Source organism: Chiloscyllium plagiosum, chromosome 32, assembly GCF_004010195.1.
Source record: "Chiloscyllium plagiosum isolate BGI_BamShark_2017 chromosome 32, ASM401019v2, whole genome shotgun sequence".
NCBI lineage: Eukaryota > Metazoa > Chordata > Chondrichthyes > Orectolobiformes > Hemiscylliidae > Chiloscyllium > Chiloscyllium plagiosum.
The window spans coordinates 21,628,279-21,646,982 of record NC_057741.1 but is presented as its reverse complement, the minus strand read 5'-3'; the positions used below and the strand labels follow the sequence as shown (position 1 = coordinate 21,646,982).

At 40.1% G+C, this 18,704-nt stretch overlaps 1 protein-coding gene across 5 annotated transcripts in view; it reads left to right on the top strand.

Moving 5' to 3' along the window:
• Positions 1 to 15,444, top strand: part of jade1 (jade family PHD finger 1) — a 139,626-nt gene extending 124,182 nt beyond the window's left edge. For all 5 annotated transcript variants that reach the window (XM_043674206.1, XM_043674201.1, XM_043674202.1 and 2 more), the window contains one exon: positions 11,208 to 15,444. In XM_043674206.1, the coding sequence (XP_043530141.1) occupies positions 11,208 to 12,214 (1,007 nt within the window). In that variant the 3' untranslated portion in view covers positions 12,215 to 15,444. The remainder of the gene's footprint in view (positions 1 to 11,207) is intronic.
• The last annotated feature ends 3,260 nt before the right edge of the window (positions 15,445 to 18,704 follow it).

The following is an 18,704-nucleotide window of genomic DNA, read 5'->3' as shown; positions in this document are numbered from 1 at the left end:
TGGGACGCAGCACAATGCATCTGCACTCGCTACTTGGCCTCCCAGATAGTGTTCCAACTTGTAATTATATGCGCTTAGTTTTAGATCCCACTACTGAATTCAGCCTGAACTTATGGGTGGCACTCCCTTGTTCTCTTTAATTATCTCCTCATTGGTTTTCCCTGTTATTGGTATGTACCCTAGATAAGTGGCGACCTGGGGTAGACCTTGTAAAGTGTTTGCCATCGTCTGCTGAAAAATTACATAGGCTAATGATACCCCAAATGGCAGTCTCGTCTATTGGTACAAACCCTTATAAGTATTAATTGTAGCATAGTTCTGGGAATCCTCATCTAACCGCAGTGGCAGGTACGCATGACTTATGTCTAGCTTCATGAAGGTTAGCCCACATACCAATTATGTGTAAGGTCTACTACGTGAGGGATTGGCTATTTATCCAGCTGAGAAAAGGAGTCTACCATTTGTTTAAAGTCCCCACAAAGGTGAACCGACCCATTGGGCTTCACAGTCGGTACGACCAGTGCTGACAGTTCCATAAACTGGACTGTTTTGATTATTCCTTTGCTTTCCAGTCTAATGATTGTGACTGTACTTTACTGGCACTGGGCGGGCCTTGCAGCATTGTGGAATTACTTCCTGATCAGCATGAAAGGTGGACTTGCCTCTTTTGATAGTCCCTGGACCATCCTGAAAAACTTCTGGGTATTTAACTAGGACCTCACTCAGCCAGCCATTTTCTAATCAAAAAATGTTGAACCAATATAGGTGAATCTTTCTCAACCAGTTTCGCCCCATCGGGCTTGGGCCTGAGCTTTTTACTACAGTTAGTGGTAACTGAACCTGCTGCTTCTCATAAAAGACCGGAACCAAAGTTGCACCCTGAATCTGTTTCCAGGTATAGTTTTCAGTCTAGCTGAGGCCTTGCGCAAACTTAACGGTTGGAGTCCAGAACGAATTTTGTTAAAAACGGGTTTTGCGATCATTGAAACTGCCGTGCTAGTACTGACCTCCATTAGAGCTGTGTGACAGTTTAATCAGATGTTGTTTTGATTGGTTCTGATTTTGATCTTGCTGTTCCAAACCGGATTTAGGTGGACTTTCCGGAGTGTGCCCTCCTCTGGATACTGACCTATGAGTTCTCTTACCTGGTTTAGGTCAAGTGTGACTCTTTTGCTGTCTTGAGTCCACATAATGGCAGTAAGTACAATGGTTTGCCAGCCTGGATCATGAAAATGTTAACTGTTTGGCCAAGGCTTTGTTGAGGTTTTGTTGAGGTTTTGCTTTGGGCTGACCTACAGTTCCTCTATTGAGGATATGTCTTGAGTGAGGCTTTGCAATTGCCTTCACTCAAATGGTGTTCCCCAAGCTCAGCCAGAGAGTGTCCACTTCCATCGGAGCACCCTGTAATTCATATGCTCCATTTGCTACATTTTCTAGTGATAAAGCCAGTTGTAGTGCCTGTTTGAAATCCAGTTGGGCTTCAATTGGTAGGCACTTTTGCATTAATCCCACATACCACCCTGTGTCTTCACATCTCATTAAGAATTAAACTAGGGTCACGTGCCTCGGCCAGTTACCTTAACCCCGTCAAAAATTCAGATACGGATTTCACTGATTCTTGATTGCTGAACAAACCCAATCGGGTCTCAGTATTGGAGGAGGCTTGGGATCGTAATATTCCTTAACTAAATCTGTCTACTCTTGAAAGGTTTTTAATATTCGGTGCCTCAGGGAATGTTAGGCTCCTAATAACTGAAAAAGCTGCAGGTCCACAGACTGGCAATTACTCGTTCCTTTACATCTGCCCCAACATTGCCTGAAACAAAAAACACATAACCCTTGGGTCCAGTCTTTGACGGCAGGATCGAAGGCGACACATTTCCAAAGTAATGGCATGATGTCAGAAATGCTTACCCCAGCTCAAAGACGACGGTTGCGAGCGAATTTCTTCAAGAACATGTTTTTCTCTTGTCGCCACTGAAATAACTCCACAGAGGCTGATATCCTGTCACCAAGTCAGCCACATGGTGAGTCTTTGACACTGCTCCAGCTTCCTCAGAGCCGGCTCTCAGAGTGAACAGAACCTCTGACACTCCTGCTCTTATCTGTCAATCCAGGGTTCCTGGATTGGACCAAATTAACAGCCCCAATCAGGGAACTCATTTTCTATTAGGTCTATTCGGCTGACCTCGTGACAGTCACTACAGATCCCACTTCTAAACTATTCTTTCAGAAAATCACTATATCAGAATCTGAGCAGGTGACTGCCAGTGAGATAGTGAACAACAGTTTTCTTCTTATTCACCGTTTTCATGCTGCTCCAGTTCTTCCTGCTCAGAGGACAAACTCTCCTTAAACTCCCATCAGTGACCTTCCCACCATCATAAGTGGGGACGTTTGCTGATGATTGCATAAACACCAGCATTCGTGACATCTCAGATGCTGGAAGGACCAGGGCAGCAGATACATGGGAACAGCATCACGTGCAGGTTCCCTGCAAGCCAATCTTGACTTGGAAATATATCGTCGTTCCTTTAGTGTTGCTAAGTCAAAGTCCTGGAACTCACTCCGTGATGGCATTATGGGTCTCTCTACACCAAATGGACTGCAATAGTTGAGAGGCAGCTCACCACCATCTTCTCACAGGAATCTCGGAATGAACAATAAATGTTGGCACAGCCAGCAACGGCTAAATCCCATTATGAAATTCAAAGAAAAACTTCTGTCCAAAATCTCAGAATTTGGAAATAATCCACAGAGTCTCCCAGTGTGAAAAAAGCTATAGTACCATCAGTAGTCAAACTGGATGCATTAGAGCCTGTGGCAAATGGTGGGAGCTCATACCCTTTCCATGTTTGGTTCATTTTCCCTTCCAGGGCAGTTACCCAGATTAAATAGACTGCATCTTGATCCACTCCAAAAATGTTGGTGCACGGATTTGGGATGATTCATAGCATCATCCGAAGAATGAGCAGAGGCAAGCAATAAGTGGACATTGTTTATGGTAGTCATAGTATCCACAGCTTAGGGAAGCACCATAGCATAATGATATTTGGGCTACTGTTAGGATGAGGGGTTCACTGAGGAAAGCATTTATTGAACATTCTTAATTGCCCCTCCTTTGGATGTCTCCAACGTTTTGAACTGCAGTAGGTTGTTTAGTGAAGGTGCTCTCTCAGTGCTTTTCGGGAAGTGAATTAGAAGGACAGTGGTGTCTTCCAAGTCAGTACAGTGTCTTACATGGAGAGAGAGTTGGAGCTGGTGGTATTCCAGTGTACCTGCTGCCCTTGGCCTTCCAGGGATGGGAATCGTGGGCTGGCGAAGAAGTCTTGGTGAGTTGTAGCAGTGGATCTTGCAGCCATGGTGTGCCAGTGGTGGTGGATGTAAAGTGCTGGATGGGGTACAGTTCGTGTGGGATCCCACCCTGCCTTTGCCCTAGATGGTGTTGAGTTTCTTGAATGTTGTTGGAGTCACACTCTTAACAGGCAAGTGGGGAGTATTTCATCGGTGGCTAATTTTGTAGGAGCTGTAAAAGTTTTGGAAAGTCAGAAGCTGAGTAAACTGCTGTGAAATGCCCAGCCTCTGACCCCTTAGGGCTGGTCCAGTTGAGTTTGAGGTCAGTGGTGAGTGATGATGTTGATAGAAAAGGTTCAGTGATAGTAATGTAATTGAATGACAAGAGGAGTTGGTTAGACTCTTAGTAAACATGTTCACTGTCTGTCCTTGTGTTTTGTGAGTGTTACTTGCAACAGGTTCAGTTATTGTGTGACCACCTGGCATTTGCTGTCAAGGATTATACTTGGAAAAAGAATATACCCCAGCAAACAGATCATACATTTGGAAGATGAATTGTGAAAATTATTGAATAAGTACAGTGTTAATACTTAGAATATACATTACATGTTATTATTATTTAGTGAGTTGAGGAGTGATTTGACTTTGTAAAGCACTGTTGTGTCCAGCTTTAAACTAATATGATGACCAGGCAACCCGCCTTAAATTTGAATTGCTGATTGAAAAACAGATGGGTAACCGTCAAGTAAGGCAGTTGCCCACTCAGAAAAGCAAACAAAGAATAAGAATGTTGAAATATTTGACATTCTTATTTATCAACTAATTTCTACTAAGATGTGCAACTGACGCCCATTATTCAGCTTCCTTTTTGAGCTGCTACTTCACCCTCCAGTTTTACACCAGTAACTCCACCAGTCAGATTCTTGTAGAGTCTGCAGTTCAACTGAGAGCTTTAAAGAAACCAATAACAAATGGGTGTCTCTAACCTAAAGCACCATAGGGATATGCAAATACAAGAGGAGATACTGGCAACAAACAGTATTATTGTAAGTAGCAGTTGAATTGTAAATGAGGTTACCATTAAAGTACATTATCAAATAAGGTCAGGTTGAATGTAAAGAAGAAGCCATTTTGCCCTTCTAGCTTGCTGCACCATTTAACACAACCAATCATTCCTCTGCACTATTCCTGATGAAAGGCTTATGTCCAAAGCATCGACTCTGCTGCTCCTCGGATGCTGCCAGACCTGCTGTGCTACTTCAGCACCACACTTTTCGACATTATTCCTTAATTCCCTCGGTATCAGCTCTTATTGAGTAGTAACATCCCTCATTGCTCTTTGATGAGGACCACAAATCTGTGATAACCAACTTTTTCGTACAGCCTGTTTTGTTTCTGAGTTAGTGTTCCTAAAAGCATAACACCCCGTTCTCCATTATCCCTTCCCCACAGTACTCTCATTCCTCCAAAAGAGGACAAAATCTGAGTGAAGTTTTAAATTTTAAAATATGTAAACAATCAACGGCAATTTCGCTTTCATCTGGACTTTTTCTGCAGTCTTTGAAGACTTTAAATGACCAAACATTGTTTTCTTTATATACTTGTGTGCGAGTTTATTTGTGGAGTACAGTTTTTGGAGAACAATTTTTCTACAGGTGATGTTTTCAAAGGAGTTAGAATCATAGAATCCCTACACCGTGTGGTCATTCAGCCCACTGGATTCACACTGACCCTTTAAAGAGCATCCCACCCAGACCCAACCCCCTTATCCTATTCCTATAACCCTGCATTTCCCATGACAAATCCAACTAACCTGCACGACTTTGGACTGAGAGGAAACCCACGCAGACATGGGGAGAATGTGTGAACTCGACGCAGACAGTCACCCAGGGCGGGAATTGAATCCGGGTCCCTGATGCTGGGAGGTAGCAGTGCTAACCACTGTGTCATCCAAGTTAATATGTGTTTTATTTGGGTTTTATTAAAATACAAGAATAAACCATTATAATGGAATCAAATAAAAACCAACTGCACTAAAGAAAGCAGATTAATTATCATCCATAATCTCATTGCTTGAATCATTGAATAAATAGAAATGTTACTTTAATGTGTATGCATATTAAACATTTGTGTATTAGTTCTAATTCACTCTAGCTTCTATGCATTTACAATTGAATCATTTACAGACCCAGAATACTTAGTTTCTGAAATTAATGGACTGGGATACTGAGGTTTACTTTGACCTGAGATATGTGAGCAATTACACTTATCGGCCAAAACTCATGGCATTGATTTTCACTTGGGATTAACTGTTATACTGGCATATATTGGACTTGGAGCAGAAATTAAAAGGGAAAATCTTTAAGCGAAGAATCTGATATTTGCAGACCCCTATAAATGAGTGGAGATGTGTTATGGGAATTGGTTTATTCGGTTTTTCTTGCATTTCTTTCTACCACTGCTAATCCTTGGGAGAAGGTTATAGTCAGGGCATTGATGTTGGCTCCTCTCCAGCCTTTAATAATGCAGGATCTAACCTCCTTACCACAGTTAAGCTGGACTCAAAAGAATTGCGTTTCCTGTTTCAGAACTCAAGCGCTGTACAAGATCACTCGCTTAACAACTCGAATACAGATAAGCATCTGGGGCTTAACACTTCCTCTTGACTCCATTCAGAAGGGATTACAGACAACTGGGATTTGAGCTAGTTTTGTTTAGCCTGCTGTATTTTAAAAAAAAAAGTTTCTGAAATCAGTTTATAAATAATATTAGAATACATTTACAGTACAGAAGCAGGTCAGTGGCCCATTGTGCCCACTGACTGGAAGAAACGGCAACATAGTTGAATACCACTTTCCACCTCTAGATCCGTGGCCTGTAAGAAATAGCATTTCCAGTGCATACTTGTGTGTTTTTCAATCAGGTGAATGTTTTTGCCTCTAGCACTTCCAGGCACTGAATTCCAGCTCCATTGAAGCCTCTGGGGTTATTCTAAACTCTTCCTCTAATCCTTCTGCTGATTACTTGCTCCCTTGGTTATTGAACTCTCTGCTGAGGAAAACAAGTTCTTCCCGTTCACTCTGTCTCAGCCCCTCATGATTTTGTTCAATTCAGTTCAATCTTTTCTCAGCTTTCTCTTTGCCAGAGAAAACAACACCAGCCTATCCAGTTTTTCCTTTATATCTGAAGTTCTCCACTCCTGATGGCATCCTTGTAAATCTCCTTCTGTACCTTTTCTTGGGTTGGGGGGTAGGCAGGAGGTGCAGGGGCGCAGCATGATAGCTCATAGTTAGCACTGCTGCCTCATAGCATGAGGGACCCAGGTTTGATTCTGCCCTTGAGCAACTGTCTATGGAGTTTGCACATTCTCCCATGTCAGCATGGGTTTTCTCTGGCTGTTCTGGTTTCCTCCCACAGTCCAAAGATGTTCAGGTTAGGGTGGATTGGCCAAAATAAATTGTCTCTAGTGTCCAGGGATGTGAAATGCTAGTTATGAGAAATGCAGGGTTACAGGGATAGGGTAGGGGTGTTGGTCTGGGTGGGATGCTGTTCGGAGAATTGATGTGGGCTGGATGGGCCGAATGGCCTGCCTCAATACTGTAGGGATCCTATCATTCTAGTGTAATCATATCCTTCCTGTAGTATGGTGACCAGAGCTGTATACAGAGTGTGGTGCTGGAAAAGCACAGCAGGTCAGGCAGCATCCGAGGAGCAGGATTTCAGCATCTGCAGTCTGCGCTTTCTCCTTCAGAGCTGTATGCAGTCCTCTACCTATTTATAGAGAAACCACTGTTGATCGTTGCTCATAATAAGTGCTACAAACTTTGATATTAATCTTTGCACATTTTATAAAAGGAAAGGTTCTTTTTAATAAAAAGTGAATTGCCCAAATTCCAAAGCCACATCAGACGTATAAGCTGTATTGATATTATTGAGTCCTGTTGCTGCTGTTAATGTGTATCACTGATTACTGTTAGTACATTTATTTTTAGGGGACACAGATTAGGGTCAATCATGATAAATTGTTTTATTGGGCACCATCCAAATACCAGTTCTCTCTGGTCTGTTTTATGTTGCTGTATTACTTGATCGGAACTGCTCTGCACTCGTGCATTAATTTTGTCAAATCAAGAGCTCCCTACCTCAGTGTTCAGTACTCAACACCAGCTTGTTTTTCTGTTGCCTAACGAGATAAATCAGTCACACTTGAGTATTTCCTGTCAATAGAGCCCTTTTATTTGCATTATTTCAGTAGACTACTAAAATCTTATTTGGTTATTTATGTACGCGTAGATTTACAGTGTGAAATGTTGCACACTATTGAAGATTGCAGTCATAGGCCTAGAGTTTTTCCAAGTCAGGTTGACCTGGGAACCTTTGTAAAAATGGCAAGCCATCTCCTGATTCAGTGATGCCCCACCCCAATTCTCAAGGTTTCTGATTTCATCAGGGCTTTTTAAGAGTTGGTTTAGGTTGCGCATTTGTATCCTGAATTCCCAAATTGGCCAGCTAAATTGCAGAGAGAAGCATTGCCTACTCCTCAGCAATTTAGCTGAAGTCATGTCAGCTCTTAAAGGACATGTGGTTTACACAACTTTCAAAACAACCCCTCATAGTTCACAATGCTTCTGAGGTAAAGCTCCAAAGACCTACTCATGCTCTTCCATGCCTCGCTATTACCCCCAGCCCCCGCTCACCCATCTACCTTCCTACCCCACTGTGCTAAAAGGGTGTTGAAATACCTGAGTCACAGGGGAAAAAAATGTGTTATTGACAGTTGGGGCTTTCTGGTCTATGCAGTCAATTTCACACTATTGATCTTTCATAAGGTTAAGAGGCTTCAAGTTCTTTCACTTTTTGTGGGTTATAATTTCAGACCTCTGGATGCTTGACACTATAACTAGTTGCAGAAAGTGGGAAATCAGAGCTGCCTTTTTTTGAAAACACTTTTTATTCATGCTATTGCCACTATAGGGTTCTTTGTTTCAATACAATGTGTTGTGCATGAACAGGCATTGATATGACAGCCACAGGAAATGGGTTGGGGGTGGATTATATGTCGTGTGTAGGGCATAGGTTGTCTGTTTGGATGAGGACTGGAGATCTTTAACAGTTTGTGTTAGTTATACAAAGTCCCACAGCAATGAGTTGGACCTTTTTAAACAGTCCCATGGCTGCCTCTGATGTGCTTCCTGGCTTAGGTGTACCCATTTGCTACCTATCCCTGTCCCCGCCAGCGAAGATCCCATCTGCATTTGCACTTTTCCTTAATGCAGCATGTGAGTCAAATTAGGAACATTTCCTCCCTGTTGTCTGTCTCCAGGTTGAAAATCCAGGCCTTAGTGTCAATGGCATTGTGTTTTCCAGCATGTCTTTGTTGAATATGCAACAGTTGGAAACATAACCTCATTCTTTGCTGTGCTTAAATAAAAGACGCTTAACACTATCTTGTGATATCCGGTAGATCACCACAATAATTATACCTAATCCTCAGATGAAGAAAGACGTCTGGGAGTTTTTTGCAACAAAGTTAATAAGGTAATCAGAGATACAGGGCTTCTGTGAAAACTAGGATGCTGTTTAGGAATTAAAGGCACGGTTGGAAAAATTTTTGAAAGCAGAAGAAGACAGTGTTGATCTGTGAGGTGGAGTGGAGATAAGGAAGTGGTCATTGAATGTGTCATTGATGACAAAGATGATGGTTTTGGAAGCCAGGAGTAATTTCAAGATTGGCGAGGGGATGTGGTTAGGAGAACATATGTTTGAGGGTGAGGTTGGAAAACAGTGAGCAAACCAAGAACAATGCTAGAGGTAGGGTCAGCTGGATCCAAATGGACATTGGAACCAAAATCACAAAGTACAAATCCTGACATCCAGAGAGAAACAAGGCTTCCTGGGAATGCTGACTGATGTAAAAGAGAATGTGACAGATGGAGAACCTTAAAGGAGATGGTAAAACTGGAAGAACAATGGTAAAGATCGAGATGGGGGTGTGGCGTCAAGACTCCTGTGGCCTAGATGGGAAGTTGGTTTGAATTAAGCCTCATGGGTTATCATTTGTGATGTCAGTCATGAGCCAGGTGCTAATCAAAGGCATGATGGCAAGATGTTCCTTCAGGACCAGAATATATTTGTAGATAAATGTACTCAGTCTCTTTGAGTCCAAAGTGTTGCTTTTTCAAATTTAGTATGTAAATTTCTGCTTTGAGCTGATGCAGAGTGATTTTACTGTCTGACTGTTTAATGCGTTCATGTGAAATTTCATGGTTTACCCGAGTATCTTTAAATGGGTTAGTTTTCATGTTATGATGGCATAAGTATAATCTGACTGCTAGTGTGTTCAACTTTATGAAGCATTCTGTTATAAATGTGTAAAAACAAATTCTGTTGATCCATGAATGGTTAACAAGAGCAAATATTCAAGATTGTGACAAGAATAGAGTCAGATTAAGAAAGGGGGCTGCTGAATGACTTATCCCATCAGAAATAATAAACGGAGCAGAATTCATAAATACCTATAAGGAAGCAAATTGAAAAAAAAATTGAAAGGACATTAGGGAAGGAAGAATGGAAAACTTGTGCAGAATGTTTCAGCACAGAAGCAGGTCATTTAGTGCTATATCAGTGTTTACTTTTCTCTTAACTTCACCTCAGACTATCAACATACACTTCATTCCTTTCTCCCTCATAAATGTATTGCTTAAATACAACTTTGCTGATCACCTCAGGCAGCTAAAGTGAGTTTTTATTAGTTAAATGGCCTAGAGGTAACATTCTTTAAAGGGTGGAGGGGGTTGGATGTGAAGCTGGTCAGGTGACTTCACGCCCTCCTGAATCTATATCATGTCTTTGACAACCTTGCGACATTCAAAGTGCTTGCAGCCAATTCGATATATTTAAAATGTAGTCACTGGATGAAGGAACTGCACCCAATTCTGCGCAAGGATTTATAAACAGGAGTGTAATATTGACCGCAGTTTTTGGTGGAGTGTAGGGATGAGAAACTAGCCGTCTTTTTCAGCACCACTCATAAACCTCATGCTGGATGAACAGGAATGTATTTTAATGCGTGTTGGGGCCATTTGAGAGCTGCCTCATCATTCTGTTGGCTAAGATGATAGACTGACTACAGGGGAAATCAAAATTAAAATATATCCATTACGAATATGAATAATATTATCTGTGGCCAGATTTTGGAATTGCACATTGTTTTAACAGATTATGTAGAGTGCTGTCCCTAATAATTAATTGTTGGTCTCAATATTAAGTTCTAGTTTTAAATTGAATGAGTTTGGGTGGAAGTGGCTACAGGTCATTCTGCTATAACACGTGAATTAGCTATAATGTGGTGATGAACTGTGAACGTTGTTTGGATAACGCAAACTTTCTACTGAACGGATATAGTGATTTTCTGTTAGCGATCTTTTACAACACTATTTTCTATAGTGGCTTTCCATAGCACGCTGTTCCCTAGCATGCTGTTCCATAGCACGAGGTTGCAGAGGGACACAACTGTTGCGTTATAGTAGAACAATTTGCGAAATTACTAAAAGCAGCAAGTGCTGAGAACTCTAATCCAACAGCGTTTGTTGACAGAGAAAAACACAGCTAACGTTTCGAATCCAAAATGACTTTTCTTTGGAATTCATGTGGAAACTTAAAATGGGAAAAATTTGAAAAGAGAACACCTGTTGAGTCTGAAATAGATAGTAATTTCTGGCTTATTCTGGGGGGTCGGGATGGGAACATGTCAGTATCTGTTTCTCCAGATTGCACAGGAGCCGATTGCTCAATTTATTCTGCACGCGTTTCAGTGGAATCTTGAATGATACTTTCTGACTCCATGTTAAGAGATGTGAAAATCAGAACTCTGAGAGCACGGTGCTATGTAAATTGTGTGTTTTTGTTTGCAGGTGTGCCTTCAGCATTCCCGTCGGAAGGTAGCTTATTCCTCGGTTGTCTGGCACAATCCCACCCAGTTTCCAAAACGGGGTGTTTGCAATGGAAGTCGAACAGAGAGCTGGAGACGGCTCAGTACCAGGACAGCCACCAGAACAAGGTCTGGCGGGAAAAGAGCTCTCACCTGAGTGGCCGACCGCAAAGTCGCACTGATCCTGCGAGTCAGAGCTTGTTGAAACAGTCAAACCGATCCAGTGAGTGCAAAAATGTGGCGAGTCTGCACAATGCCAAGGAAGGCTATAACATAAAGAGTATTCTTCCAGCCTGTGCTAAGGTTCGTGCTGAGTCACGAGCTAATGGCCGAGAGAGGAATAATGGCCAGGCTGCACCCGACCACAGGAAGAAAACTGACAGCAGCGGGCGTAGTTCGGGAAGTAAATCAGAATTGAGGGAAAGAGTGTGTTTAAAGCGGGACAAATCCTACTTGCCTGCAGAGTTAACCCTGCGACATTCTGACAACAAGCGGGCTCTGTGTGCACCTGTGTGTAAAATGTCCTCGGTTAGCATCCACAGGTTGTCTGGGGATGGCAGCCACTCGCACTCCAAGTGTAACGGTACCTTGGGCAAGGCAGCTTGCACTCAACCAGCTGTCCCTGCCGGCCGCCCTGCAGCCAAAGTGCCTACAACACCTACCAGTCCAGTGAAAAACTGGGGTGGGTTCAAAATCCCAAAGAAGGGAGAAAAGAAGCAGCACGAGGAGAGACCAGAGCCCTGCAGGCAGAACTCAGAATCTACAAAGTACCAGCAGCTGAGAGCGCAAAGAGCCTCCCCCAAAGAGAAGCTAAAGGTGAGGTTGCTGCCGGACCCCGAGAATGACGGCTACAGCCCTGATGCTGAAATGAGCGACTCAGAGACCGAGTCGACAGATAATTGCAAGCCACAGCGGCTAAGTTCAAGCAGTGCAATGGTGAACAGGAGGTATGGAGCAGACATTATTCGAAGAAGTATTCTGGCCTCTTGATCCACAGAAGAGAGGCAGCCAAGAACCCTGGACTGCCTGTATCCATCTCCAATCCTGACAATGTTCGAATGAAATGCCTTGTTGTGATTTTATATTTCTTCAGATTAAGTAATTGAAACCCATGGACGTTTCCCATCAAGGAATGTTTGTATTAATGCACTTGTGTTTAAGTTAAATGCTACAGTTTTGTCGTCTACAATCTGCCCTATAAATCAATCAAACTTTCAGGTAGTCCTTCCTCCAGGTATACTGAATCAGAAAAGTAACTGAACTGTAAGAATAACTTAAAGCGTAGACACTAAATAAAAAGCTGATTAAAAAATAATCACATTTGCTAAACATCCTACCAATTAACTAAGTTAACAGTCAACATTTTTTGACTTTTAAAAAATGAAGAACATCTTCTAGTATGACAGGTTGTATAATTGGTTGACTGGACTTTCTTCAGCACTTTGGACTAATAAATGATCATAAAACAAAAGCAGCAAGTTCTAAATTTCTAAGTGGGACAAATTATGGTTTGTTTCTCAAATTCTCAAAATTTGGTGCACATCAGTGGTAGGTTTTCCATGTGAACATGTCAGTGTTCTTTGCTTTCAAGATCTACAGCTGGTCAGTAAACACAGTCAGACAGAAGCACAGTAAGTTAAGCATGGAAACAATGAGAGTTGAAATATACAGCAGCTGCAGAAAGGAAGGAATTCCTTGTAGTCTATGAATGCTGGCAGTGATACAGTAACTGAAAAGGAGTGGCTGGCCAAGTATTCCTGGCATCTTAACAAAAGTGGAGATTTGCTGCAGGGAATTTTGATGTCTTTCTGCATTGTTCCTGTACGATTTGAGTGAAACATTTGCTAAGTGTGCAATACTTCATCAGACCACGCGAACTATAACTTTTTGTAAAGAAACAGTTTGTTTATCGCATGTATCCATTACTTTAATTTCAAGTTGTTCCCTCAGATTCTACTGTCTCATTCCAGAACTTTGATTTTAGTTAGATTGAATTTACAGAGTATTGGCGCTGTTGGGAAGGGGAGGCAGAGGAAACTGTAAATGTTTCAGGATTTAATTTTTCCCCATTGCTTATCTTCTTTGGTATCTTAGAACTCTACCATTTCCAATTCAGCAACTTTAGTTCACCCTCCCACAATTCTGCAGTGGTTTTCTTTATAAACTACATTGCTTCAATGGACTACATCGTTTATATTCTTTGTCAAACCTCGTGACCAGTGAAGGAAGGTGCAGTATCAGCACTAAAAAGAGAGGAATTAATTTCAGTAAATACTTCTCACACTGTCACAATAATTGTAATCTAATTGTTGTTTAAGTAACCTTGACATTCCTTTTCGGGCTTAAGTACTATTGAGGCTTAACTGGGGTTACTCCTACTATGGGAAGAATTCAGTCATGTCTGGATGGGATCAGGGATTTAGGGCGGAAAAATATAACGGTTTGTACTCCCAAATTTAAGACTGGCTATGTTTCTATTGTCCAATAAATGTAAAAGTATTTGACTCAGTAACTTTTAAAAAATGTTAAATGGCCATTTTAAGTAATTTGGGCAAAATGCGTTTAAAATTCCAAGTCTTCAGACTGTAACAAATTTGTTAGAAAAGATCTTAAGCAAGTTTAAAAATTTTCCAGAAATTTTACTATGTAAAGTGTTGCATGTACTGTACTGAATTTATTTACTGCTCATTGGTTGTAATGCAGTAGAAAATATTTCAAGTAGACACTATCAATATTGAATAAGTATATTTAATTTTATTAAGTGGCCTTTTCTAATCTTTATTCAGTGCAATAGCTTTGTATTAATTTTTGTAAAAAAAAAATTGTTGGAAGGAGGTATTTCACTACATGTTTGACATGGTGTATTTATGTATCTCAGAGCTGCAACTTCCTTGAAAATTTGCAGCATCTTAGTCCTCAGTGTTTAACATGGAGGTATCCTCACATTGTGTTGTACAGAAAGGAACAGTCACTAATTCTATGCCTTGCTAAGTTTTACACCTGTAATAAATAATTTTTTGGGTAGAGATAGACAGTAGATTAATAGTTTGAGTCCAATGGTTTGTTTAAAGAACCATAACTTAGACTGATAGTTTCATGTTAAAGCTTTATTTCACCCAGTTGTGCTTAGTTGTCAAGATCATTCTTAAATTATGATTTAGTATTTTATATATACAGTACTGTAGTTTAACATTAGGCTAGTTGAGCTACTGTGTAGTTGCTACTGGCATGCATATACATAGTTTTAAACAAACGTGATGTAAAGGGACAATTTTCACACATTCTGCGTCCAATTGTTCCGTACAGACCTGCTGAACAAACTTTGCAGTGTGGTGTTGTACACAGGAGTTCTTTCACCATGTGCCTAGCAAAGTTTAACTGGTGTCCATTTAGTTAATAAAGAGCATGGAAATAAAAGCAGAAATAAAATTTATACAGAGATGACTATTTTAAATTACCTGACTCTTTGCTGTATTTATTTTTCTTGTAAACTATTTATAAAGTACTTTTGAAGGAGAAAATTCTGTTCTGTGAATGTTGAAAACATTTAGATGAATTGTGCCTTTTTTGTGTTTGATATTGTTGAGTTTACTCAAGTAGTATGATAATGGTACATTAATCTGTCAAATATTTCTCAGAATTAAATCTCATCTGGAATCAGCAGGGGCACTAAGCCTTTATTGTGGGTCTGTATAGGAATTATAAAAAAAAACTGTAACATTGTCTTCCTTAATGCATCTGGGATTTTTCATAAAGAATGAGATGTTTTAATTAAACTTTAATAATAGCGATAAATCTAATTCCTTATATTTTAAAGACAGTGTTATTAGAAAATACATGGAGTCATGTGATGTCGAATATGTCAAGAAATTATTTTTTTACTTTTCTTTAAAAGATGGTTCACATAGCCAGCCAGTGACAAAACCAAATGGGATTTTGTTTTCTAGCTAAGTTACATAATACGGATCTGCTTTTTCATCTCCCATAAAAAGTCTGCTTGATGTCATTGTCCCTGTTTAGTTGCATCTGCTTTTCTAGGATGAAACATTGCAAGCTGCCAGTTCCTGCATACAAAACCCTCCTTTTCACCGAAGTGAAGCACTAAGCTACTCCAGAACATATGTACCACTCTGTGCCGTGCAATAAATGTATATGCTCGTTTTCTTGCCCCTAGTAAAAGTAAACTACGATGAAAAATCTTGAGATTTGTGTGTTTCTTTCAAGTTAAAATTATCGTTACCAAGTTTTTGCTGTCCAGATGTGACATGCAGGTATTAAAGAGTTACAATTCTAACTAAGCTGAAGGATAAAGGGTTAAAGGAGTGAATCTGAGTGCATACTGTCAGTGTAGATAAATGCAAAAGTACTTTAAAATTCAGTATTGCTGAGACTTCAGCGAACAATGAGGCAAGATGTCCATGCAAGTACACATTTAGACTGCTTAAAAAAACGTTAAAAGAAATCTGCAGCCTACATTTTGGTTCCTCATTGTGGTAAAACCTAAGTGTACCATTTCCAATAGATACTTACACAACTGTAAAATGGTTGCAAACTTACTTTGCTAAATTAATTTTTTTAAGAATTAAAAATTATAGAAACTTATGACTTTGATAGGGAATATTTTACAGCCAGGTTAAGAGCTTCCTGAGACAAGTTGAACTGGAAAAAGAAACAAGTCCTGGACTGAGAGCTGGGTGGCAGGGGAGGAGGTGTAAAATTGAACAGGCTGTATTAGTATTTTGTTATTGTAGTATTGTATTGTACTGTATTAGTATCCCATCATGCATTCTGCCCAGCATCTCTCCTTGTTGATTTCAAGAAAGGACAATTGGCCAGAACGTTAAACATCAGCCATTCCACTGCCCCGGAAACCCTGTTTAAAGGCAGTTTAACTTGAGTGCCAATGGATTGCAGCTTAGGCAATCATGAAATTGTTCATTTTCACCCTAAAGGGGGGTAATTTCTAAATGGTGAAAAGTCGTAAAAAGTGGATGTCCATGTATATGAATCATTTTAAAAAGCCCTACACATGTACAGAATGTGATCAAGGTGGCTTATGGAAAGGTAGCTTTTATCGAATAGAATGAGGGGATGGAAATCAAGTGTCTGCAAAACCAAGCCCTGGTTAGACTACAGCTGAACTGCATTTTAGGGTGGATAGTTTGCCTTGGGAGTTCAAGGTAATTTACCTGAATGCTATTTTAACGCAGAAGTTTAAAAAAGAGATTATATAAATTAAGGTGGAATCCCTGGAATTTATATAGTTAAGTAGTGGTAAAATGGAAATTTTCACAGTATAAAGGGGAACAGATAGGAGGACCTAGAGGAACTATTTCCACTGCTAAGGAAATCGAAGGTCATTGTCTAAATGGAGCCAGATTTTCAGGAATGTTTTGGCTGATGCAATGATGCTGGATCGGTTAATTTGAAGTCTGTGACGGATAGGATTTTTAAAAAGATTACTGGGCATGAGGCAGGGGTAGGTACTTATGGTTGCTTCACAATGATCTCAGTGAATACTGGAACAGGACCAAATGCTGAGAGGGCTGCCCCATCCCTAAGTCCTATTTTCCCCTTAATGACCTGGTACACTTTAGGCTTTCAGTTATTGATCTGCCAGTAATATGAAGATTTGCTTTAGTCTCCAGTAAGTTATCTTTATCTTTTTCTCAATTGGTCAGAAGATGGGTCTTGTGGTTTTCATGTGATTCTTTTGGGTTGAGATCAAGAGTGGTATACATAGAATGATGGTGAAAAAACAAACATGAATGTTCAATTAGGAAATACTTTGACTTGTTTGAAAGAGGCTAAGCATTGAAAGAGTCTAGAGAATGCAGATCAAGCAATGGGGAAATTAATTTAAAACTGAATCAATGTTTGAAAGTCCATTGTTGCTGCAATAGACTGTCAACAGGTCCATTGAAATCTTACTTTTCCTTCGCTGCTTAGTTATGATATCCTGGACTTTTCATGTGTATCAGATTTTAAAAGTGTTTGCACTGCAAATTGCTGAATGTGTGAGCTGATTAGTAGTGCAGCGAGTGAAACAGGAACCTAAGAGACCAGGACATGTAACTGTGTAGCTCCTTAAGTAGTAAGATTGAATAATTCAGACAGAAATGAAAAGAAAATTTTGAATTCAGTGACAAATATGTTACAGAAAGAAAGAAAGGGAAGAAATTTGCATTGAGAGCAGGAAGCAACAGGTTTCAAAAAGGATTTTAAATATGACAGAAATCTCCAACAGCAACTGATGCCTGATCAAGTGAGACCTCACATTTGTAATAGTGAATTTGTGATTTCAGTTGTTTGACAGTGGTTAGCATTTGTCACTTTGAGTGTCCTTATAGTTTTCGTGGCAACATTTTAAGCACATGTCCCTGCTGTGCAAGTTTAGAACCTTCAGGACATTTAATGCCTATCAAGAGTGAAGCAGCATCAAGATGATGTTTCCAAAAAGCTCATAATAGAGCAGAAAAAACTTCAGTAGTAACTAACAAGGTGGTGATGACAAATTCTGGCCTGATATTTGGTCAGCAAATTTATTGTAGAATTGAAACGACCATTAATTCGTACAAGAAATTATGTAAATTATCGTGTTTAAAGGTGATAAGCAATAGGTGTAAGCCATTTGGCGCCTCAAGCCTGATCTGCCGTTCACTGTGATTGTGGCTGATTGCAAACACACTCCCTGTAATCTAGTCAGATTTCTAGCATCCACAGTAATTTATTGGTATATCTATAATTGAGACAATCATTGTTTGAACCTAATTCTCAAAACCCAAAAGCAGTTTCAAAAAAATCTTACACAAAATCAAGATACAGCAGATGCTGAAAATCTGAAAAATAAACTGGATGGACAGTTATATTTGTGTTAATGACTACAAGCTACAACCACTCTCTTCTCCCCACCCCACACTCCCCCAAAAAGAAAATATCAAGTGTATACCATATCAGCATTAGTCCTGGTAGATTTCCCTCCCCAAAGGAGATTAGTGAACCTGATGGATTTTAATGACAATTAACAGTAATTACATGGTATCCATCTATTGGTAAACCTATATGCTTGAAGTAGAAATTTTAGTCTTGTCGGTGAGTGCAGTAGTGTGTGTGTTTTTCTACGGTATGTACTTTTCATTGTTCTCTTGCAATGGCATTAATTGTGAAGGTCAAGATCAACCTTGACATAGTTGTTAGCTTTGCATTATTACCAATCCATTCCTGTTTTGTATTTATGAAGTACATTAAAATAACTTGTGTTCTGTTTTAAGGATACTTTCTCACAGAGATTCTCCTGATCTATTGTAACTACTTCAGAACTCAGGGAAAATGATGGTAAAAGCTCTGGGACTTTGATATTTTGGTGAGTTTGGGAGATAGTCAGAAAACTGTAGGATATTGGAGCAGAATTGGCTTATTGAGTCTATTTTGCCACTCAATCGCGGCTGATATGTTTCTCACTCCCACTCTCTTGCTTTCT